General features: G+C 59.9%; 1 protein-coding gene across 1 annotated transcript; it reads right to left on the bottom strand.

Moving 5' to 3' along the window:
- Window positions 1-1,891: 1,891 nt before the first annotated feature.
- Window positions 1,892-15,214, bottom strand: NFKBIE (NFKB inhibitor epsilon). The gene is made up of 6 exons (XM_030036153.2): window positions 14,745-15,214; window positions 4,276-4,378; window positions 3,503-3,734; window positions 3,235-3,323; window positions 2,705-2,953; window positions 1,892-2,386 (listed from the first exon to the last, which is right to left on the bottom strand). Exons 1-6 carry the CDS (start codon window positions 15,077-15,079, stop codon window positions 2,321-2,323), a joined length of 1,074 nt encoding a protein of 357 aa, XP_029892013.1. The 5' UTR covers window positions 15,080-15,214; the 3' UTR covers window positions 1,892-2,320.
- Window positions 15,215-15,456: the final 242 nt, after the last annotated feature.

Here is a 15,456-nt window from a genome sequence, read left to right as displayed (position 1 = left end):
CCGGCGGCGGCGGCGGCGGAACCCCCGCCCGGCGGGCGCGCAGCGGAGCCCCACAGCGCCCCCTGCCGCCCCGGAGGGGCCGCGGCTGAGGGGCGCCCAGGCCCAGGCCCAGGAGACCCCGGGGCGGCTCGGCGGCTGGAGGGGGCGGAACGGGCTGGCGCGGGCGGCGGGCCCTGCCGCCGGGCCGGCGAAGGGGACGGTGTCGCCTCCCCCCGCGCGCCGGAGCGGAAAACACTGAGTCAGGGAGGGGAAGTCACCGGCCCGCGGAGGCGCCGGCTGCAGGCCGCGCACCAGAAGAGGTTTCGAGGCCCGGGCCCGAGAGCCGGGCCCGGCCCTCGCCGCCGGCCCGCGCTGACCCCACAGCCTCGGCCCCAGACGCGCTGAACCCGCGCTTGGCGCTCAGCTCCAGCCGAGCTTGAGGCAGGGAAAAAAACCCACTTGCGGTGCAGAAGGCCTCGGACCTCGTCCCTCCATCCGTGCCCCGGAGCTCGGGGCCACCGCCGCCGAGCTCCCAGCTCTGCCCCGGGGAAACACCACAGCCGCTGGGCTGCCAGCGGCAGGCGCTGCCCAGGGGGGCTGCGGTGAAGGACGAGGCCTTCTCTGTCCCCGGCCTCACGCTCCCCCAGCCCAGCAGCCCTGCAGCCCTTTCCTGGCCCCAGGGCCCGCTGCAGCCATCAGGTGGCCACCCAGTAACATTTTACAAGTCATCTTTTAAAAAAAATCTGTTTTATTTAAAAATAAAAAAAAAGAATAGTGCAGATCGCTTCCTTCTGCCCTTTGCCTCCCCTCCCCACCCAGCTGCAGCCCTGGCCCCACCATGCTACTCTGTCCTGCAGCGGCGGTCGCTCCTGCTCTGGGCCACCCAGGAGTGCCCCAAGTCCCCTGTGAAAGTGGCACCAGGGCAGCCCCACGGGGCACCCACTCCTGGCAGGTGCTGGCTGAGGCCCATGAGCAAAATCTGGCTTGTTTGCAGAAGGGTTGAGCCCCTGCCAGAAGGTGAGAGGCAAAGATTCAAAAGAAATGGAGCAATCCATTCCAGGGCTGCTGAAGAGACTAGGAAAGCTCCAGAGAGGCCTGGGGGGAGCCCGTGCTGCTTTCCTGGCAGCATTCCCTTGCTAGCTGTCTTTCCAAGAAGGGAGGAGGAAGACCACGGCTCACTCCAGGAGCATCTCGGGCGATTGCACCATCCAGGATTTGCCCCAAACAACAGCAGCTGCTCCCAAGCAGCAAGTGGGGAATTTCCCTGGCTGAGGTGGGGTCAGGCACGCTCCGTGTCTCCATTCCCACAGCACCTTTGGCTGCTGGTTCCCTAATGCCTCCCACGTGCTCCTCTGGCTTGGAGAGGGGGCAGGGAAGGGTGGCGAGCTGAACAGCAGAAGGGATGTGGAGATAACACTGTCGTCTCCTCCACTTTCAGCCTGGGGTAATCTAAAACTCAGGGAAGACCCATGCCCTAAGTTTTTTAACACCCTCCCAAGCCAGGAGAAGGGGCAGCATCTTTCTATCCGCTTTGCAAAAGAGGAAACCACAGCACGGTAAGGCAGCAAGATGTCAGGCATGACAAGAGAAGCAGGGATCCACAGCCTAGCCTTCTGGGTCTTCTGGCACCTCCTACGCTCCTTCTTCAGCCCCGAAGCCAGACGCTCAGCAGGACAGCACGGGAATGGAGCGCCAGGCTGGGATCCCCCAGCCTCGGCCTTCAGCACTCTAAAGGCTCTGCAAGCGGGGAAGCCCCTGCGTTCCCACTCACCTTTTGCCGTGTGAAGGACCCGAGGGAGTGGGCAGGCTGGGGAAGCCCCTGCAGCCCTCATGTGCCCGGGCACCCAGGGTAATGCTCAGCCTCCTGATGCTGCAGGGGAGCAGGGTGAGTTAGATCACATGAGACCTCAGGTGCCCGCAGCAAAAACAAACATTTATTAGAGTGAGTGTTAACTCTCCTCACCCCACATTTATTCTGATGGCGTTTGAGGGTGCTGGAGGATGCTCTGTCCACTGTACAGTGTGAAAAGGAGTCCTCTCTTCTCCTTCCCTGGGTATGCTGGAGACCCCCACAAGTCAGACCCATGGCAGGGAGGGGAAATTCAGTCCTGCTGCTGGGCACAAATACTAAAAGAAAAGACTCCCCTGTGTAGTGCTCACCTTCTTCCCTCTGGGAAGGCAGCCTGAGGCCAACAAAACTTTTCCAAAGAGGAGGCGGGGGGATAAGTCTCCCACAGTGGCTCTGCTCCCACGGAACTGCAGGTAGGCAAGGTCCCAGTGGGCAGCAGGGCAGCAGCGCAGAGCAAGGAGGCAGCCCAACAGGCCAAAGGAGTCCAGCCGCTCATTCAGAGCACACAACGGGCTTCCCTGAGATCTTCAGGTCATCAAAGGGCAGCAAGGCGAGGAGCTGCAAAGGCCAAGGGTGTGGACGTGTAAGGATCCAGGGTCATGTCTCCATCGGGCTGGGGTAGGGGCCCAGACCTGCCCTCCCCAGTCCTGCAGCCTCCCACCTCCTCAGGGAAGTGCCAAGAAACCCTGGCTGGGCTTTCCCTAGGGCTCGAGGCGACAGGCACCCATGCACCCCCAGAGCCAATCCTTGCACCCTGTGGGGGAGGATGGGCACAGATAGAAACTCCTCCTAGGAGGTCCCCCCCCCAAAATCATCTGACTCCTGCACCCCCCGACACGCTTGCAGAGCCACAGGCCTCCCCCCTCACAGACTCACGTCGTCGTTGCCATCAGCCAGGTCCTGGGCTGTCTCATTCTCCATGTTCCTCAGCAGGGTGTCAGCCCCGGAGTGTGAAAGGATGGCGGCGATGGCAGCATCCTTGCGGCCCACGGCCAGGTGGAGCGGGGTACACCCATTGTACATCTGGGCGTCCACGTATGCCCCGTTGCGCAGTAGGAACTGGACAGCCCTGCGGTTGTGGCACTCCACGGCCAGGTGCAATGGGGTCTTTCCGCTTGTGCCCTCCTGCAACCCGCAGACCACAAGAGCGTGGGTGCGGGGTCCCCTCAGATGGGCCCCACAGCACCCACCCACACCCCCTTGACAGGGTGCAGAGGGGACGGTCCCCACCCTGACTGCTGTTACAGCACCCAACAGCCTCTCGAGGACCTTTTCGCTCTGCTCCCTCAGAATTCAGTGCCTCCAAGCACTACAGCAGTGCCTGCCCCGAGGCCGGAGGCAGTGCCCCAGGGAGCCACGGCACCGTGCCCGGCCTTGCCCAAACATCGCACCATGCCCAGCCTTACCCGAACATCGATGTTGGCACCGCTCTCCAGCAGCAGAGACATCATCTGGATGTTCCCCTTCAAGGTGCTGATGTGCAGACAAGCCAAGCCTGGGGCGGGGGGGGGGGGAAGCAGGAGGGAGAGCCACAGTCAGCCTAGATCACCCCGAGGCACGCCAACCCTGGCCCCGCACCTGCCCTGCTGCGCTCCCGGATCCCTGCATACACAACGCACGGTCTCTGCCCCAACCCGGCCACCGGCTCTGCACCAGGCTGCCCCCAGGTCTCACCTTGCCAGTTCTGGAGCTGCAGGTCCTGGTGATGACAGTGGGGCTGGGCCGGGCCCTCCGTCAGGGCTGTGCCCTGCAGCAGCTGCTGGGCGCACCGCAGGCGCTGCTGCTCGCAGGCTAGGTGCAGCGGGGTGTTGCCATTGCGGTCCTGCAGCCCGGGGTTGACTCCCTTGTGGATCAGCGCCTGGATCACACTGGGCTGCTCCAGATATACGGCGAGGTGGAGTGGGGTCTAGAGAGGAGGTGGGGACAGAAATTAGGAAAGGAGTGGATGCCCCGCAGGACACCAGGCGTGATGAGCCATGCCAGCCTACAGGAGCCAGCTTGGTGGCACGGGCAGGCTGCCACACAGGAGCCCGTCCCTGTCCCGTGTCAGCATGGCTGACACTGGGGGGGTGCAAACAGCTTGCTGCCCCCCCACACCTCAGCTCAGGGATCACCCATGGGGGTGGATCTCATTCTCCCAGGTTATCTACCTTGCCACATTCAAGCCGTGACTGCTCCACCCTCCGGGGCTGTCTGCAACGTCCTGGGGCCTCATAAAGGACCCCTTCACCCTGCGGTGCTAGAAGCTGTCACACCTCTCTCTCAGGGTATCTCCCACACCCTTCTTCCCCTCCCTGAAAAGGGGCTGCTCACATGGGACCTTCACCATGCTCTGGAGGAGGCAGGTAGGGGGTCCTGGGGAAAGGGCAGATGGATTGGGTATCTATCCAGGCAGCAGCCTGCAGCACCTGCCTTCCTCCCATCTTCTGCTTATCACATCCACATACCTGGAAAAGATCATTTTGGATCTCCAGCACCTCTCTGGGCAGCTGAGCGATGCAGCAGAGTGCCACAGCTGGGACACAGTGGATAATGGCCAGGTGAACCAACCTACAGAGGGGATAAAGGGAACAGGAGAGGAAAAAAAAAGAAAAATGAGTCCCAAGCGCCATGCTCAGGAGCAGAGATCCTCCACTGCCACATGCAGGCATAACCTCCCTGCCTCCCCCAGTCCCTTTCCCTTCCCACCATCTCAGAGCAACTCCATCCTGCCCTCTCCCTGGGGAAGCTCAGCAGCAGGGCAAGGCAGGAACATGGCCTGAGGCTCCCCAGGGCAGTCCTTCACTCTGATCCCCATGGGGAATGGACCTTCCTGTCCCTGCTAAGCACCACAGGGTCCTTCCTCAGACCTCACAGCATGCATGGAGCTTGGACCTGGCACTGCCCAAAGCCAGGCCTCCAATTGGTGCAGGTCCGAAGAGCAATTTCGCAGAGCCCACGGGCCAGGTTTCGCAGCTGCAGAGGGAGGTCTGGGCTCTGACAGCTGCCTGGGGAATTCCAGTTCACCACTGCCGGCTGTGCACCGCACTTCTGCTTTCCCCTCTGCGAAGGCAGGCAGCCAAAGCCAGCCCGGCGCCAGTCCAAGATCACCTGCACAGCACAGTCCCCGTGCCAGCAGATCTGCTGGCCCACAGCGATTTCCTCTTCTCTCCCCCACATCCTTCTCTTTCGGCACTGCCACGGCAGGGCTGGCATGCAGCCCACCAGTGCAGAGAGACACCGGAGGTATGGCCGTCGGAGCTTGGTGGCCAGCAGGGATCCACGTCCTCAGGATCATGGCCCCCACGGCCATGGGGTGGCTGGGAAGCCTGGAGTCCCCCAGCCCAAGGAAAGGTCTGATGCCAGCCCCCGTGCATTCAGAACAGAAGTGAGAGCGTGATGGAGGCAGAGATGAGAGGGAATTTCCAGTGCCCTCCACCGACCTGCTGCACTCCTGGGTGCCCCTGCATAGAAGGACTGGCCCCCACCACAGGGCAGGCCCCCTGGGCCAGCCCCGGCCATGGCAGGCAGCAGCGAGGAGCAGGCAGCAGCTTCTGCTCTGCAGAGCATGGCACGCATGAGCTGAGCCTCCTGCCACCTCCTTGCCGCTGCGCTGGGGCCCCTGGGTGGCTTTTATCTCTGGCAGGAATCAGCTCCTAACCAAAGGCTGGGCTCTAAGCAGGCTCCTGCTGCCCACACTGCTTGGTGGAGGCAGGCAGGGATGAGCGATGACGGGTGAGAGCTGTGCCAGTCCCAGCAAGACACCCCGCTCGCTGGACAGCCCAGCTTTGGGATGCCACCTGCAATGTGAGGGATGGACAGCATTCCTCTGCAGACAGGAAGGCAAGACCTGGCCCTAAAGCACTGCAGCAAAGAAGCAGGGCTGGAGTTGCCTTCTCGCCAGCTGCAGGGGGGACACGAGTGTGCTGAGAAGCCCAGAGGCCAGTCCCCCAAAAAGTCCTCTATCCACCTCCTCCCAAGCACTGCCTGAGGGTCGAACCAGCACCTGGGACCCCGGGCACCCTCAGCTGAGCCCCATTTTTGGTGGTGAAACAAGGCCAGTTCCTCTTCGCCCTGCCGCCAGGGAAGAGGCCGTGCCTGACAGGAGAGGCTGCGTCCCCGGGGAAGCCCCGGGTCATGCCGCGGCAGGGAATTCCCCGCTGGAAGGAGGCCACCCACATTTGCCTCCGCACCACCATGGCATGCCCCCTCGCTGCCGGCACTCCCTGGGAGAGGGGAGGCGGCTGCAAGCCAGGGCCGAGCGGCCGCACAGGCAGGGTCTGGCCACCCTTGGCAGACCATGGGGCAGAGGCACAGCCAAAGGGGCGCAGGCCAGGCTAGCAGGGGGCAGGATCAAGGGGCTGAGCTGGGGGACCAGCTGGAAGAATACCCCTCCCCTCAGCCAGGCTCTCGCTGGCCCCAGCCCGAGTACGATCTGGGCAGGGAGATTCCCTGCTGGGTTTTGCATCAGGCCCCCGGTCCCTGCAGTGGCACTTGCACCGAGGTGTCCTTTGCCTGTTTGCAAGGACAGCCCCTGTTTCTCTAAACCTGCTCCCAGGCGCCACGTGCGGGAGGAGGCTGCGGGATCTGCCTTTTTCAGGTACGGCAGAGATAAGACTGCTCAGACAGGGGACTTTCCAAGGCAATTCGGCTTGAACTTTAAACCTCTGCTGCTTTCACTTTCCAGAGCCACACTCGGCTCCCGGGGGAGAGAGTAGCGCCTGGGGTCGTGCCCCGCTGCAGCCAGCCCCCGCACCCCCAGGAATCCCCCCAGCCCCTCTGCCACAACCCACGCCATGCTGCGCCGTCACGTGGGGACAAGTGGAGCAGGCCCCCGGGAGAGGTGGAAACCCCGGGCAGCCCTCTGCCACCACCGGCACCTCGCTTTTCCTGGCTTGGGTGGCTTTGCAGCTCAACGAGGTGGCGGAGCCACTCGGGGGTCAGCTGATGCCAAACAAGTTTGGGCATCTATGCTGCGGAGGCAATGGGGGTGACCATCCCCACGCAGCGAGAGCTCAGGCTTTCACCCTGAAGGTGGGACATGCCTGCTTTGAAGAACTGCTTTTCCCCCCTCCCTCTTCCTTCTCCACCCAAGCGCAGCCTCCTCCTGTGCTTTCATTTCTGCATTCGTTCCCGCCTTTCCTCATTGCCAGCCCTCAACTTCCTGAAATGGCTGCAAGAGCCTTGAGCTACTTAGGGGAATCGTGGAGATGCCACCGGGCTGGGATGAGCGCCCTGAGAGTGTGTGTACACTGAGGCACTCTGTGCCATGGACAGCAATGCCAACCAGGAATCGGGATTGTCTTCTGCTAAGCTGGGAGACGTCCTATGCACAGGAGACCTAAGGTGAAGGCACGGTGCAAATCTCCGCTTTCTTCCGGCCAAGGCCACAGGCACACCTCTCTCTCTGCCACAGCAGCTGTGCGGTCCAGCTGTTGACGGGCTGCTGCATGCTGGCATGAAGCGCTCACAGCTGAGCCCCAGTGCCAGGGTGCAGCGATGGAGAGATACCCGCTCGCTGCCAGACACCCCTCCTCACCCAGTCATGGCCCCGTGCCTTTGCCAGAACAAACTCTCCATCCCGCCATGCTCAGACCCTTGCCATTCTCTTGGCTGCCTGCACACCTCTCCTCTCCCTTCCTCTGCTTGCCTGCTCCTTCCCTCCCCACGCTCCTGCCTACAGCGCTCCTGCCTGCGGCCACGGGGGTAGGTGCCCAGCAGGGACTTTTGGAAAGGGCAACAGGGAATTTTGGAAAGGGCAGGGGATGGAGGAGCTGTGGGCAGGGGAATTGTGGCGAGCCTAGGCATACAGACTGCTGGGCTCGATCTCAGCTTTTCCACTTGCTCACCAGCTCCATCCTGGCACAAGGGGACTCGTTAGCACTCTGAATTGCAAAAGTCCCACGGGTACAGGGCATTCCTGGCACCAGGTGATTTACCCATCATCAGAGAGATAACGATCCTGGATGTCCCCAGGTCTGAGCACGCCATGCCCAAGGTGGTCCTAGTTTAGGCTCAGGAAAGCATGCATTTGCACAGTGCTGTCCACCTCCCAGGCTTCTGAGTGACCTCAAGCACCTGGTAGGAAAAAAGTGTCCACACATGAGGACTGGAGGCAGGAGAACAGGTTAAGGGTGACACCCAGCTCTGACACACAAACAGAACTGAAGTCCCACCAGTTCTCCAGTTATCCTCCTCCGTCCCTCTAGAAAATAGGCTGACCATGCAGATCCCCCCATCTGTGGAGCAAGACACCTTGTCCTCAAAGCAGCCTCTCCCTTCACCATCTCACCCCTGAAGCACCTAGGACAAGGGATCCAGCATTCAGTAGAATTTGCTTTGACAAATGTTTCTCCCTCTCTAGATAAGGTCCCTGTCTGCAGCAGGAACAGTTCACTCCCAGCTCCTTATTTTGGCTGAGCGGAGCAGTAGGAAATCATGCAAACAATTCACACAAGAGAAACTTGTTCAGGGGAGGAAATGGCCCCAGCAGCAATAGAGGAGAGCGAGGGAGGAGGAAAACAGCAGGGGAATTCCACGCTTACCCTGGTCTCCTGTTCCAGCCCTGCAACCTGCACTCTAACCGCTTCCTCAGCCATCAGCATGAACCTCTGTCAGCAGGCTCAGCAAGCACAGCTCCATCCTGCCCTGCAGCCTTCTGCCAGCCCAGCTCCTTTCCTCCCCACATACTAATGTGATGCTGCCTGGCTCCATAAAACCGTGCCAACTGCCCTCTGGCAGCTCCAGGGGAGCAGCGGATCCCAGCCAGCTGTAGGTTCATCCCTCTGCTCCTGCCCTGGGTCTCCTGTTCTTCAGGTTTCTTCTCCCCCTCCCTTCTTCCCTTCAGCCATTGGGTTCAGCCGCCCTGATCTTCAGCCTGGGCAGTAGCTGATTCCCAGCCTGCTGCTCCTGAGGCCAAAGGGAGGGGTGGGAAGCGATGGGTGAGCAAGGGAGACAAACTCTGCCTTTCCTGTGGTGCTCTGCAGAGGGTCTGGTCCCGGTGCTGGCAGATGAGGGGTGCTGGAGGTTGACTGGCAGGGGAGGCATTGCTAGAGGGCTGTGGGCGCCTCGTTTTTCAGTAAGGTGGGTAGGAGGAGGAGGTGGGGAGATGAAGGTGTCCCTGTTCACCCACATACAGAACCCCTGGCCTCACATCCTCTAGACTCTGCACCCACACTTTTGATCAGTTTGCTCCATTTCTGAGCAGCAAACATCCCACATGGTCCACTGGCCATGGCAACTCCATTTCAAACGGAGCAAATTCCCATTCTCACTCATCAGGAGGCAAATACATTTTCCTACAGTTTCTGTATGCACAGAAATATGTTGAGGTCAGAACAGGACAGTGCCTGGACTTTGCCAGAGGCTGTACAACACACCCTAGCAATCCTTCACAGCCCTGCAAGTATCCTCACTGCCTCAGGATTTTCTTTTAACGAGGCACCAGCCATGGGTCTAGGATATCTCAGTGCCCCCCTTCAGCCCTGCATCTGCCCCAATCAGAGGGGCTTCCCATCTCCAGGATGCAGAGAGCATCCCAGGCAGCTCACTGAGAGGTGCCCAGTAACCACTCTCACAGCTCAGACCCCACAGCCTCTCTTCCTACACAGTCACGTCTGACTTGTCTTTTATCCACATTGTATTAAAAAAAACCCACACCAATAAACATCAAAACTTTCTTTGTTAATTTAGCTGAGCTCAACCCTTTCCCAGCAGCAGCCAAACCTGCCTGCAGAATGCAAGGACCTGAAGCCCTCCCCACCTCGACTGATCTGTTACAGCCAGGCAACAGGCTTCTGCATCCCAGGACATGGAAATTTCCAGACATTCTTTCCCTTCCTCTGTGCTGAAGTTCCCTGTGCCTCTCCCCAGCTCCAAGGCAAACCTATGCAGGCGGAAAGTCTGAAGAAACTTCCTCCAGGCCAGGCTGAAGTCATCCAAGCAGGGAAAAAAAAATCTCTTCTTGCCTGCATGATCTCAGAGGGCTGCCAGGACTTACCCGCCTTATACCAAGGCTGTACGTGTGTGACTCCTGTGGCAGCCAGCAACTTCTGGGGCATCCTAAGAAGACTGTGCAGAGCTGCCTGCCCTTGCTTGGGGGGGCACCAAGCCCGCCCTTGCTCACCGAACTCCTGAGCATGCACAGAGGAAGAGCTGAGAGTCCAGCACAGGGAGCTGGACACAGCAGGTTACCTCCTCCCTCCGGCCAGCCCCACGTTAGGACTCATTTTCTTCTCTGCCTCACAACAGCGGTGTGCTAGGGAACAACCCGGGATGGACTCAAACTCCCCTGGCAATCAGGCAAGGAGCTTCCCAAAGCCCCTCTGGAAAAACCAAGAGCATCCCTGCTTCCCATTAACTATGGCCATCCCACTGCTGGGCAGCCAGCAACAGCCCAGCCCAGCTGAGCAGCGGGAGTCCCAGCCCAACAAGCAACCAGGCGTGCTCTCTGCATGGGACTTCTTTAATCCTTCTCCTAAAACTGTGTCTCTCCAGTCCTCTCCTTCTTTTTAATTCTTTCACAGCCATTTCCCTTTGCTGTCACGTGCCGAGCGTTCCCCCAGGCACGCACACTCCAGTACAGGTGTTCAGCAGGGCAAGCGCCAAGCAAGCAGCCACGCTGGAGCAGGCAGCCTGCATGGGGACAACCTCTATTCCCCTGCACAGGGAAGAGCTCTAGCACAGGCCTACATGAGATGGGAGGGTTATGACTGGCGCACGCCAGTGAACGGTTAGAAGTGGCTCTTGGCCCTGCTATACGAGCCTTTGCACTCAACGCCTACCCACGCAGGCGAGGGCTCAGTGGGGAAGGCCCCTTTGCTACCATCATGTGGAGGAGAGCTCAGAACATCAGCTCCCGTGGGGCCCCAATTTTACTCTATTAACTGTCCCAGAGCCCTTGTTAAGGCATCTCAACCCACAAGTCACTGGCACGTGATTTCTTATCAGCAGATGGGGCAGCACTTGTCTCTGGGGGAAGGAGGAAGTCAGGCTTCCTCCACTCCCCTCCCTCCCCGAAACAGGCACTCGACCAAAATCACTCGGTCCCATTTTCCATCTGAAGGAGGCCAAGATCTCTCTCCTGTGATTGAGCTGGGGTCCCCCGACCTTCACCCCTGCAGAGGAGCCACACTGCTTTGCATATGGAGCCCAGTAGAGAAGACAGCCACCCTCCCGCGGAGGTGCAGCCCCCAGCCTTTCACAGCACAGCATGGCCAGAGGGCCCAGAGTAAGACTACACATGCTCTACTCAGCTGCCCAAGGGCCCCGTCACCGTGGCATCAGGTACTGACAGCATAAACTGGTGTGTGGCCCCAGGACTAGCATGGGCAAAAAGGGAAGCATGTTTTTAAGTTTAAGGCACAATATATAGTCCTAGAGAGAGGAAGCTCTGCCTGAGTTCCCACACTGATGAATCAACTCTGCCTCTCCAGAGTTGGCAGAGGCTGCCATAAGCCCATGCGAATGGGGAGGTTTTCCCTTGTGCTGGAATGCAACAGGCGATCCCATCACACCCCATCCCACCCCAAAGGAGCTGGTCCCACACCCACCCCTTTCCCAGGACACTGGACTCATGCATCTGCCTGGTGAGGCCAGGAAGGAGGGGGTTTCCTCAGTGAATCCTAACAAAGGTTGGGCTTGTCTGGAGGCTGGAGCACAGCGACAAAGCTGCCTGAAGCCTGCTCTGACCTAGCCATGCCTGCAGCTGGAAAGCCCCTCTCTTCATTTCCATGCAGAGCAGTTCCATTGGGACTCAATTCAGCAGAAAAAGAGCTAGTTTACAAGGAAGACACAGATGCTTGGAGGAGACCGCTTGGTTCACAAGGAAAAGATGGATGCTTGGAGGAAACTGCTTGAGCTTGAGTGCACAGGGCTTGCTCTCTACCCGGCTGTGGAATAAGCAGGATGTGTATCAATGCCCTAAGTGCACCCACCATCTTCTGCCTGTCGCCCTGTTCCTCATCCTTGACCTCTACTGCCGTGCCAGCTCTGCTGCTCTCTCTCGGGGACTGATGTGCCGGTGCCCGATTACTGCAGCTCTGACGTCCCCGAGGCAGAGGGACTGCCAGTGGCACTGGGGAAGCGTCGGGGTGGGGGGGCTGATGCTTGGGCAAATGATTCTTGGAAGACAGCACCCACACATTTCACTGGCCATCACACCCACATCTCCCCTGTTGGCCAATTTCCTTCCTGCAGAAGTGGGACCCCTTCTAATTTTGAGTGTGGGAAGAGGCAGTTTTAGCCCCATTGCTTCACCCTGCCCGGGTTAACGCTCCTCTCCCGCAGAGGCGGGCAGGAAGGCATCCAAGGAGGATCCTGCTGATGCTCCAACTGCCCAAGCACGTGCTCCTCGCCTCTGCCTCCACCTCCTATACTTCCCCCACAAGCACCAGGCTGACAAACACAGCCCCCTCGCAGGCACACCTTGAGGTGGCACGGGTGGGTGAGCCTTGGGGAGATATGGACAGCCAAGATTTTTGTCAGATGGAGAGCAAAGACTTTTGCCAGCTCCCTTTGTGCAAGCCCGGTGCTCCTCTCTGCTCGGTACCAGCCAGGGCATCTGGGGAAACAGGAACTACTTGGCCAAAACCCCTGAACTTTTTATATTTTCAGAATTACAATTACAGGAAAGTGTTGTTGCCCAAGTCTTCTGAAATATAATGGTAGTATGATTTTAATTCTTGGCCTGGAGCTGTTTTGTGGCAGACATTCAAGCAAGGCACACAAGGAAATGTGCCGCTGATGGAGATGAAAAGAAGGCAAAGAAGCCAATGGTTTTGTCTGGCTGGATAAAAGGGATGCAGCCTGTGGCCATCTGATCCCTTTTCTCTGGGGACCTTCTGTCACCAGATGAGCAATTGCTCCATAGACTTTAGTATTACTGTCAGCCCCAACTCGTTTTTGCATACAAAACTGGTGGCAGCTCAATGAGTCTCTGGGTGCTCACAGTCCCCGTTTGCATCTACCCAGCAGTGAATGTTCAGCATTTCTAAATATAAATGCCGCCTACCTCTGCCGCAGGGTCAGGAGGAGAGACAGGACTAGCAGAGGCAGAAATCCACAGCCTTGCCGCTCTAACCACAAAAAGTTTTTTTCCCAGTGCTGGGAGCGGATCCCAGGAAAGCCAGCTCCTGCGCGGACATGGCCAGCCCGGAGCTGTATGAGCTGCACCACCAGCAGATTTTTTGCTCCCTCCCTCGCTCTTTACAGATTTCCTGTTCTGAACTGCACTGTGAGTGAGAGAAAACAGAAGAGCAACTGCAACCATTTGGAGAGCCTCTCCTGCCTACAGTAACCAAGGCACCACCGATTAATGTTTCCTTAGTTAATGAGATTCTTGAGTTAGGCTCTGGCCAAGCAAGTCTGACAAGCAAAGGGCTCAGCCACCTTACAAGACAGCCCCAAGCTGCAAAAGTGTCTCCAAGCAGCTGCATCTACTGGGCTTACTAAACAACAGCGAGCAGGGAGCCCTGGGCATACTGTGACGGACTAGCCCGGGGGGCTTTTCTGAGGTGTTACTTCTACAGCTCTGCTTAAAAGACCCCTAGCTCGCTCTGTGGGCACCTTGGCTCTAGCATTACAGCTGGGAAAGGCAGCAAAGCTCCTCCATGCCAAGGAGTCCCAGAGCCAGCCTGTAGATAGGACAGGTCTAGAAAGCACTACCCAGGCGCCCAGCTGGGGAGCGTGGGAGGCTGGGTTTAGTGTAACCTCGCTTGCCATGAGACTTCCAACCAATCCTTGGAGCAGATCCCACAGTGAGCATTAATGAACTAATTAGCAGATGCACAGGCTCCTTTCTAACAGAGAAGTAAACACTCAGGCTGGCTCCCAGCTCATCTTCAGCTTCAGAACCAGATGCGTTCTGCCAGGCAAGGACAGAGCCTCCTTGCTGCTCCCGCTACTGAAGACATTTGCTTGCTCGTGTCAGTGCCTCTTAGTTTCTCTTCCTCTTGCACCATTACTCAGTATTAAACTCCAGCCTGGGTTTGGGGCAAAGCATGCCCTTCTCAGCTGCTGGCACACTTCACTCATTCTCTGTGTGTGCACTCATGATGAAAACCTTCCATCGAAGGAATGTACGACAGGAAAGAGCCGTGATTAGCTGACGGCAGTTACCAGAAGCCAAACTAAATAACTCCAGTGTGATACCTCTGCCCCTGAGAGGGCATTACGGATGTGGGAAGCCCCCCCCCCATTAAGAGAAACACTTGTCTCCGTCACAGAGGCTCAGGAGGGCAGCCCCATAGCAAGGCATGCGTCAAAACTGTGCTGAAAGCTGTGGCTGTGCAGGTGGGTTGGCAAAGCAAGGCGATTTCCACCTGAGAACAAATAGTTCTTCGGTTGCTTGATTGAGCAGCATCTGTGGCCCTAACACAGCCATCTCAGGGTCTTGCCCTGCGTAGCCAATCTTGTTTTGGGTCTTGCTTACACACCATCTTACGCAGCCAAGCCTTCCCCATTGCGGAGGAAATGTTGCATTCTCTGGGGAAGAGACAGCGGGGGGGCTTGGTTTGCTTCCACACCACCTTCTAGTTGCTAGTGGCCCCATAGCAAGTGGAAGTTGGCTTCCTGTGGCGGGTCTGTTCTGTGCCACGTTGCCGGGGCTGCCTCTCCCTGCTCACTCTACTGGACCCAGCTTGGGTGCCCCACCGGTCGCCCACCTAAACCCACGCCAGGGTGCCAAGCATCCACGCACAGCGCAAGGCGAGAGGCTCTCAGGATGGGGGCTCGAGGAGTCCTTCACAGCCCGGCTGAGCAGGCGCTCCTCGGGAGAGGGCTGGGGACCACTGCAGACAAAGCCCGGCTTATCTCCAGGCACCGGCTCCCGGCTGCCGGCCGGCTGCGAGGGGCCAAGCCCGGGGCTGGGGCGGGGGAGGCCGGCGCTCACAAGCCGCCCCCGGGAAGGTGGGGAGGGCAAGGGGCCGCGGTCACTCACGTGTCTCCGTCCTCCGAGACGTAGGTGAGCGCCTCCAGCTGCTGCCGGCTGAGCCCCTCGGGCGGCGGCGGCGGCTCCTCGGCGCGGCAGGCGGCCGGCAGCCCGGGCAGAGGCTCAGGCAGGGCGCCGGAGCCGTAGCTGGAGTCGAGCCGCTCCTCGGCGGCGGTCTCGGCGAGGGTCTCTGCGGCGGCGGCCGGGGGGATCTCGGCGGCGGCGGGGGTCTCCCGCCCGCCCGGCAGCGAGCGCAGCGACTCGATGCCCGAGTCGCACTGCCCGTCCTCGCCCTCCCAGCCCGCCGCCTCCTTGCGGCACTCGCCGCCCGCCGCCCGCGACATCGCTCAGCGCCCGCCGCCCGCCCGCCCCGGCCCCGGCCCCGGCGCCGGGGGGCTCATGGCCGGAAAGCCACCGAGCGGCGGCCGGCGCGGAGGCTAAGGCTCCGCGGCTCCTCCTCCTCCTGCCCCTGCCCGCACTGACTCAGCCGCGCCCGGCCCCGCCTGCCCGGGATTCCCCCCCGCCGCCGCCCCGCCGCGCTGCCCCGGCACCCCCCAAACGGGGGGCTGCGTCTCCCCGCCCGCTTTGTCCGGGGGCGGCGCAGGAGCGGTAGGAGGGAGAAAACCCACCCGTGGGCACGGCACGCGTGGGCGAGGGCCGGCAGCCCGGGGTGCGCAGGGGAGGTGGCCACACCGTCCTTCCCTACGCCGGGCAGTCCGTG

Source organism: Aquila chrysaetos, chromosome 13 (genome assembly GCF_900496995.4).
Source record: "Aquila chrysaetos chrysaetos chromosome 13, bAquChr1.4, whole genome shotgun sequence".
Classification (NCBI taxonomy): Eukaryota; Metazoa; Chordata; class Aves; order Accipitriformes; family Accipitridae; genus Aquila; species Aquila chrysaetos.
The sequence above is the reverse complement of the archived record's forward strand: the minus strand, read 5'-3'. Positions and strand labels throughout refer to the sequence as shown.

Coding starts and splice junctions, on each gene's coding strand:
- NFKBIE (XM_030036153.2), bottom strand. CDS start 15,079: ATGTCGCGGGCGGCGGGCGGCGAGTGCCGCAAGGAGGCGGCGGGCTGG. Junction 3,735..4,275: donor TCCAAAATGATCTTTTCCAG/GTATGTGGATGT, acceptor CCTCCTCTCTAG/ACCCCACTCCACCTCGCCGT. Junction 2,387..2,704: donor TGGCTGATGGCAACGACGAC/GTGAGTCTGTGA, acceptor TGGCCTTTGCAG/CTCCTCGCCTTGCTGCCCTT.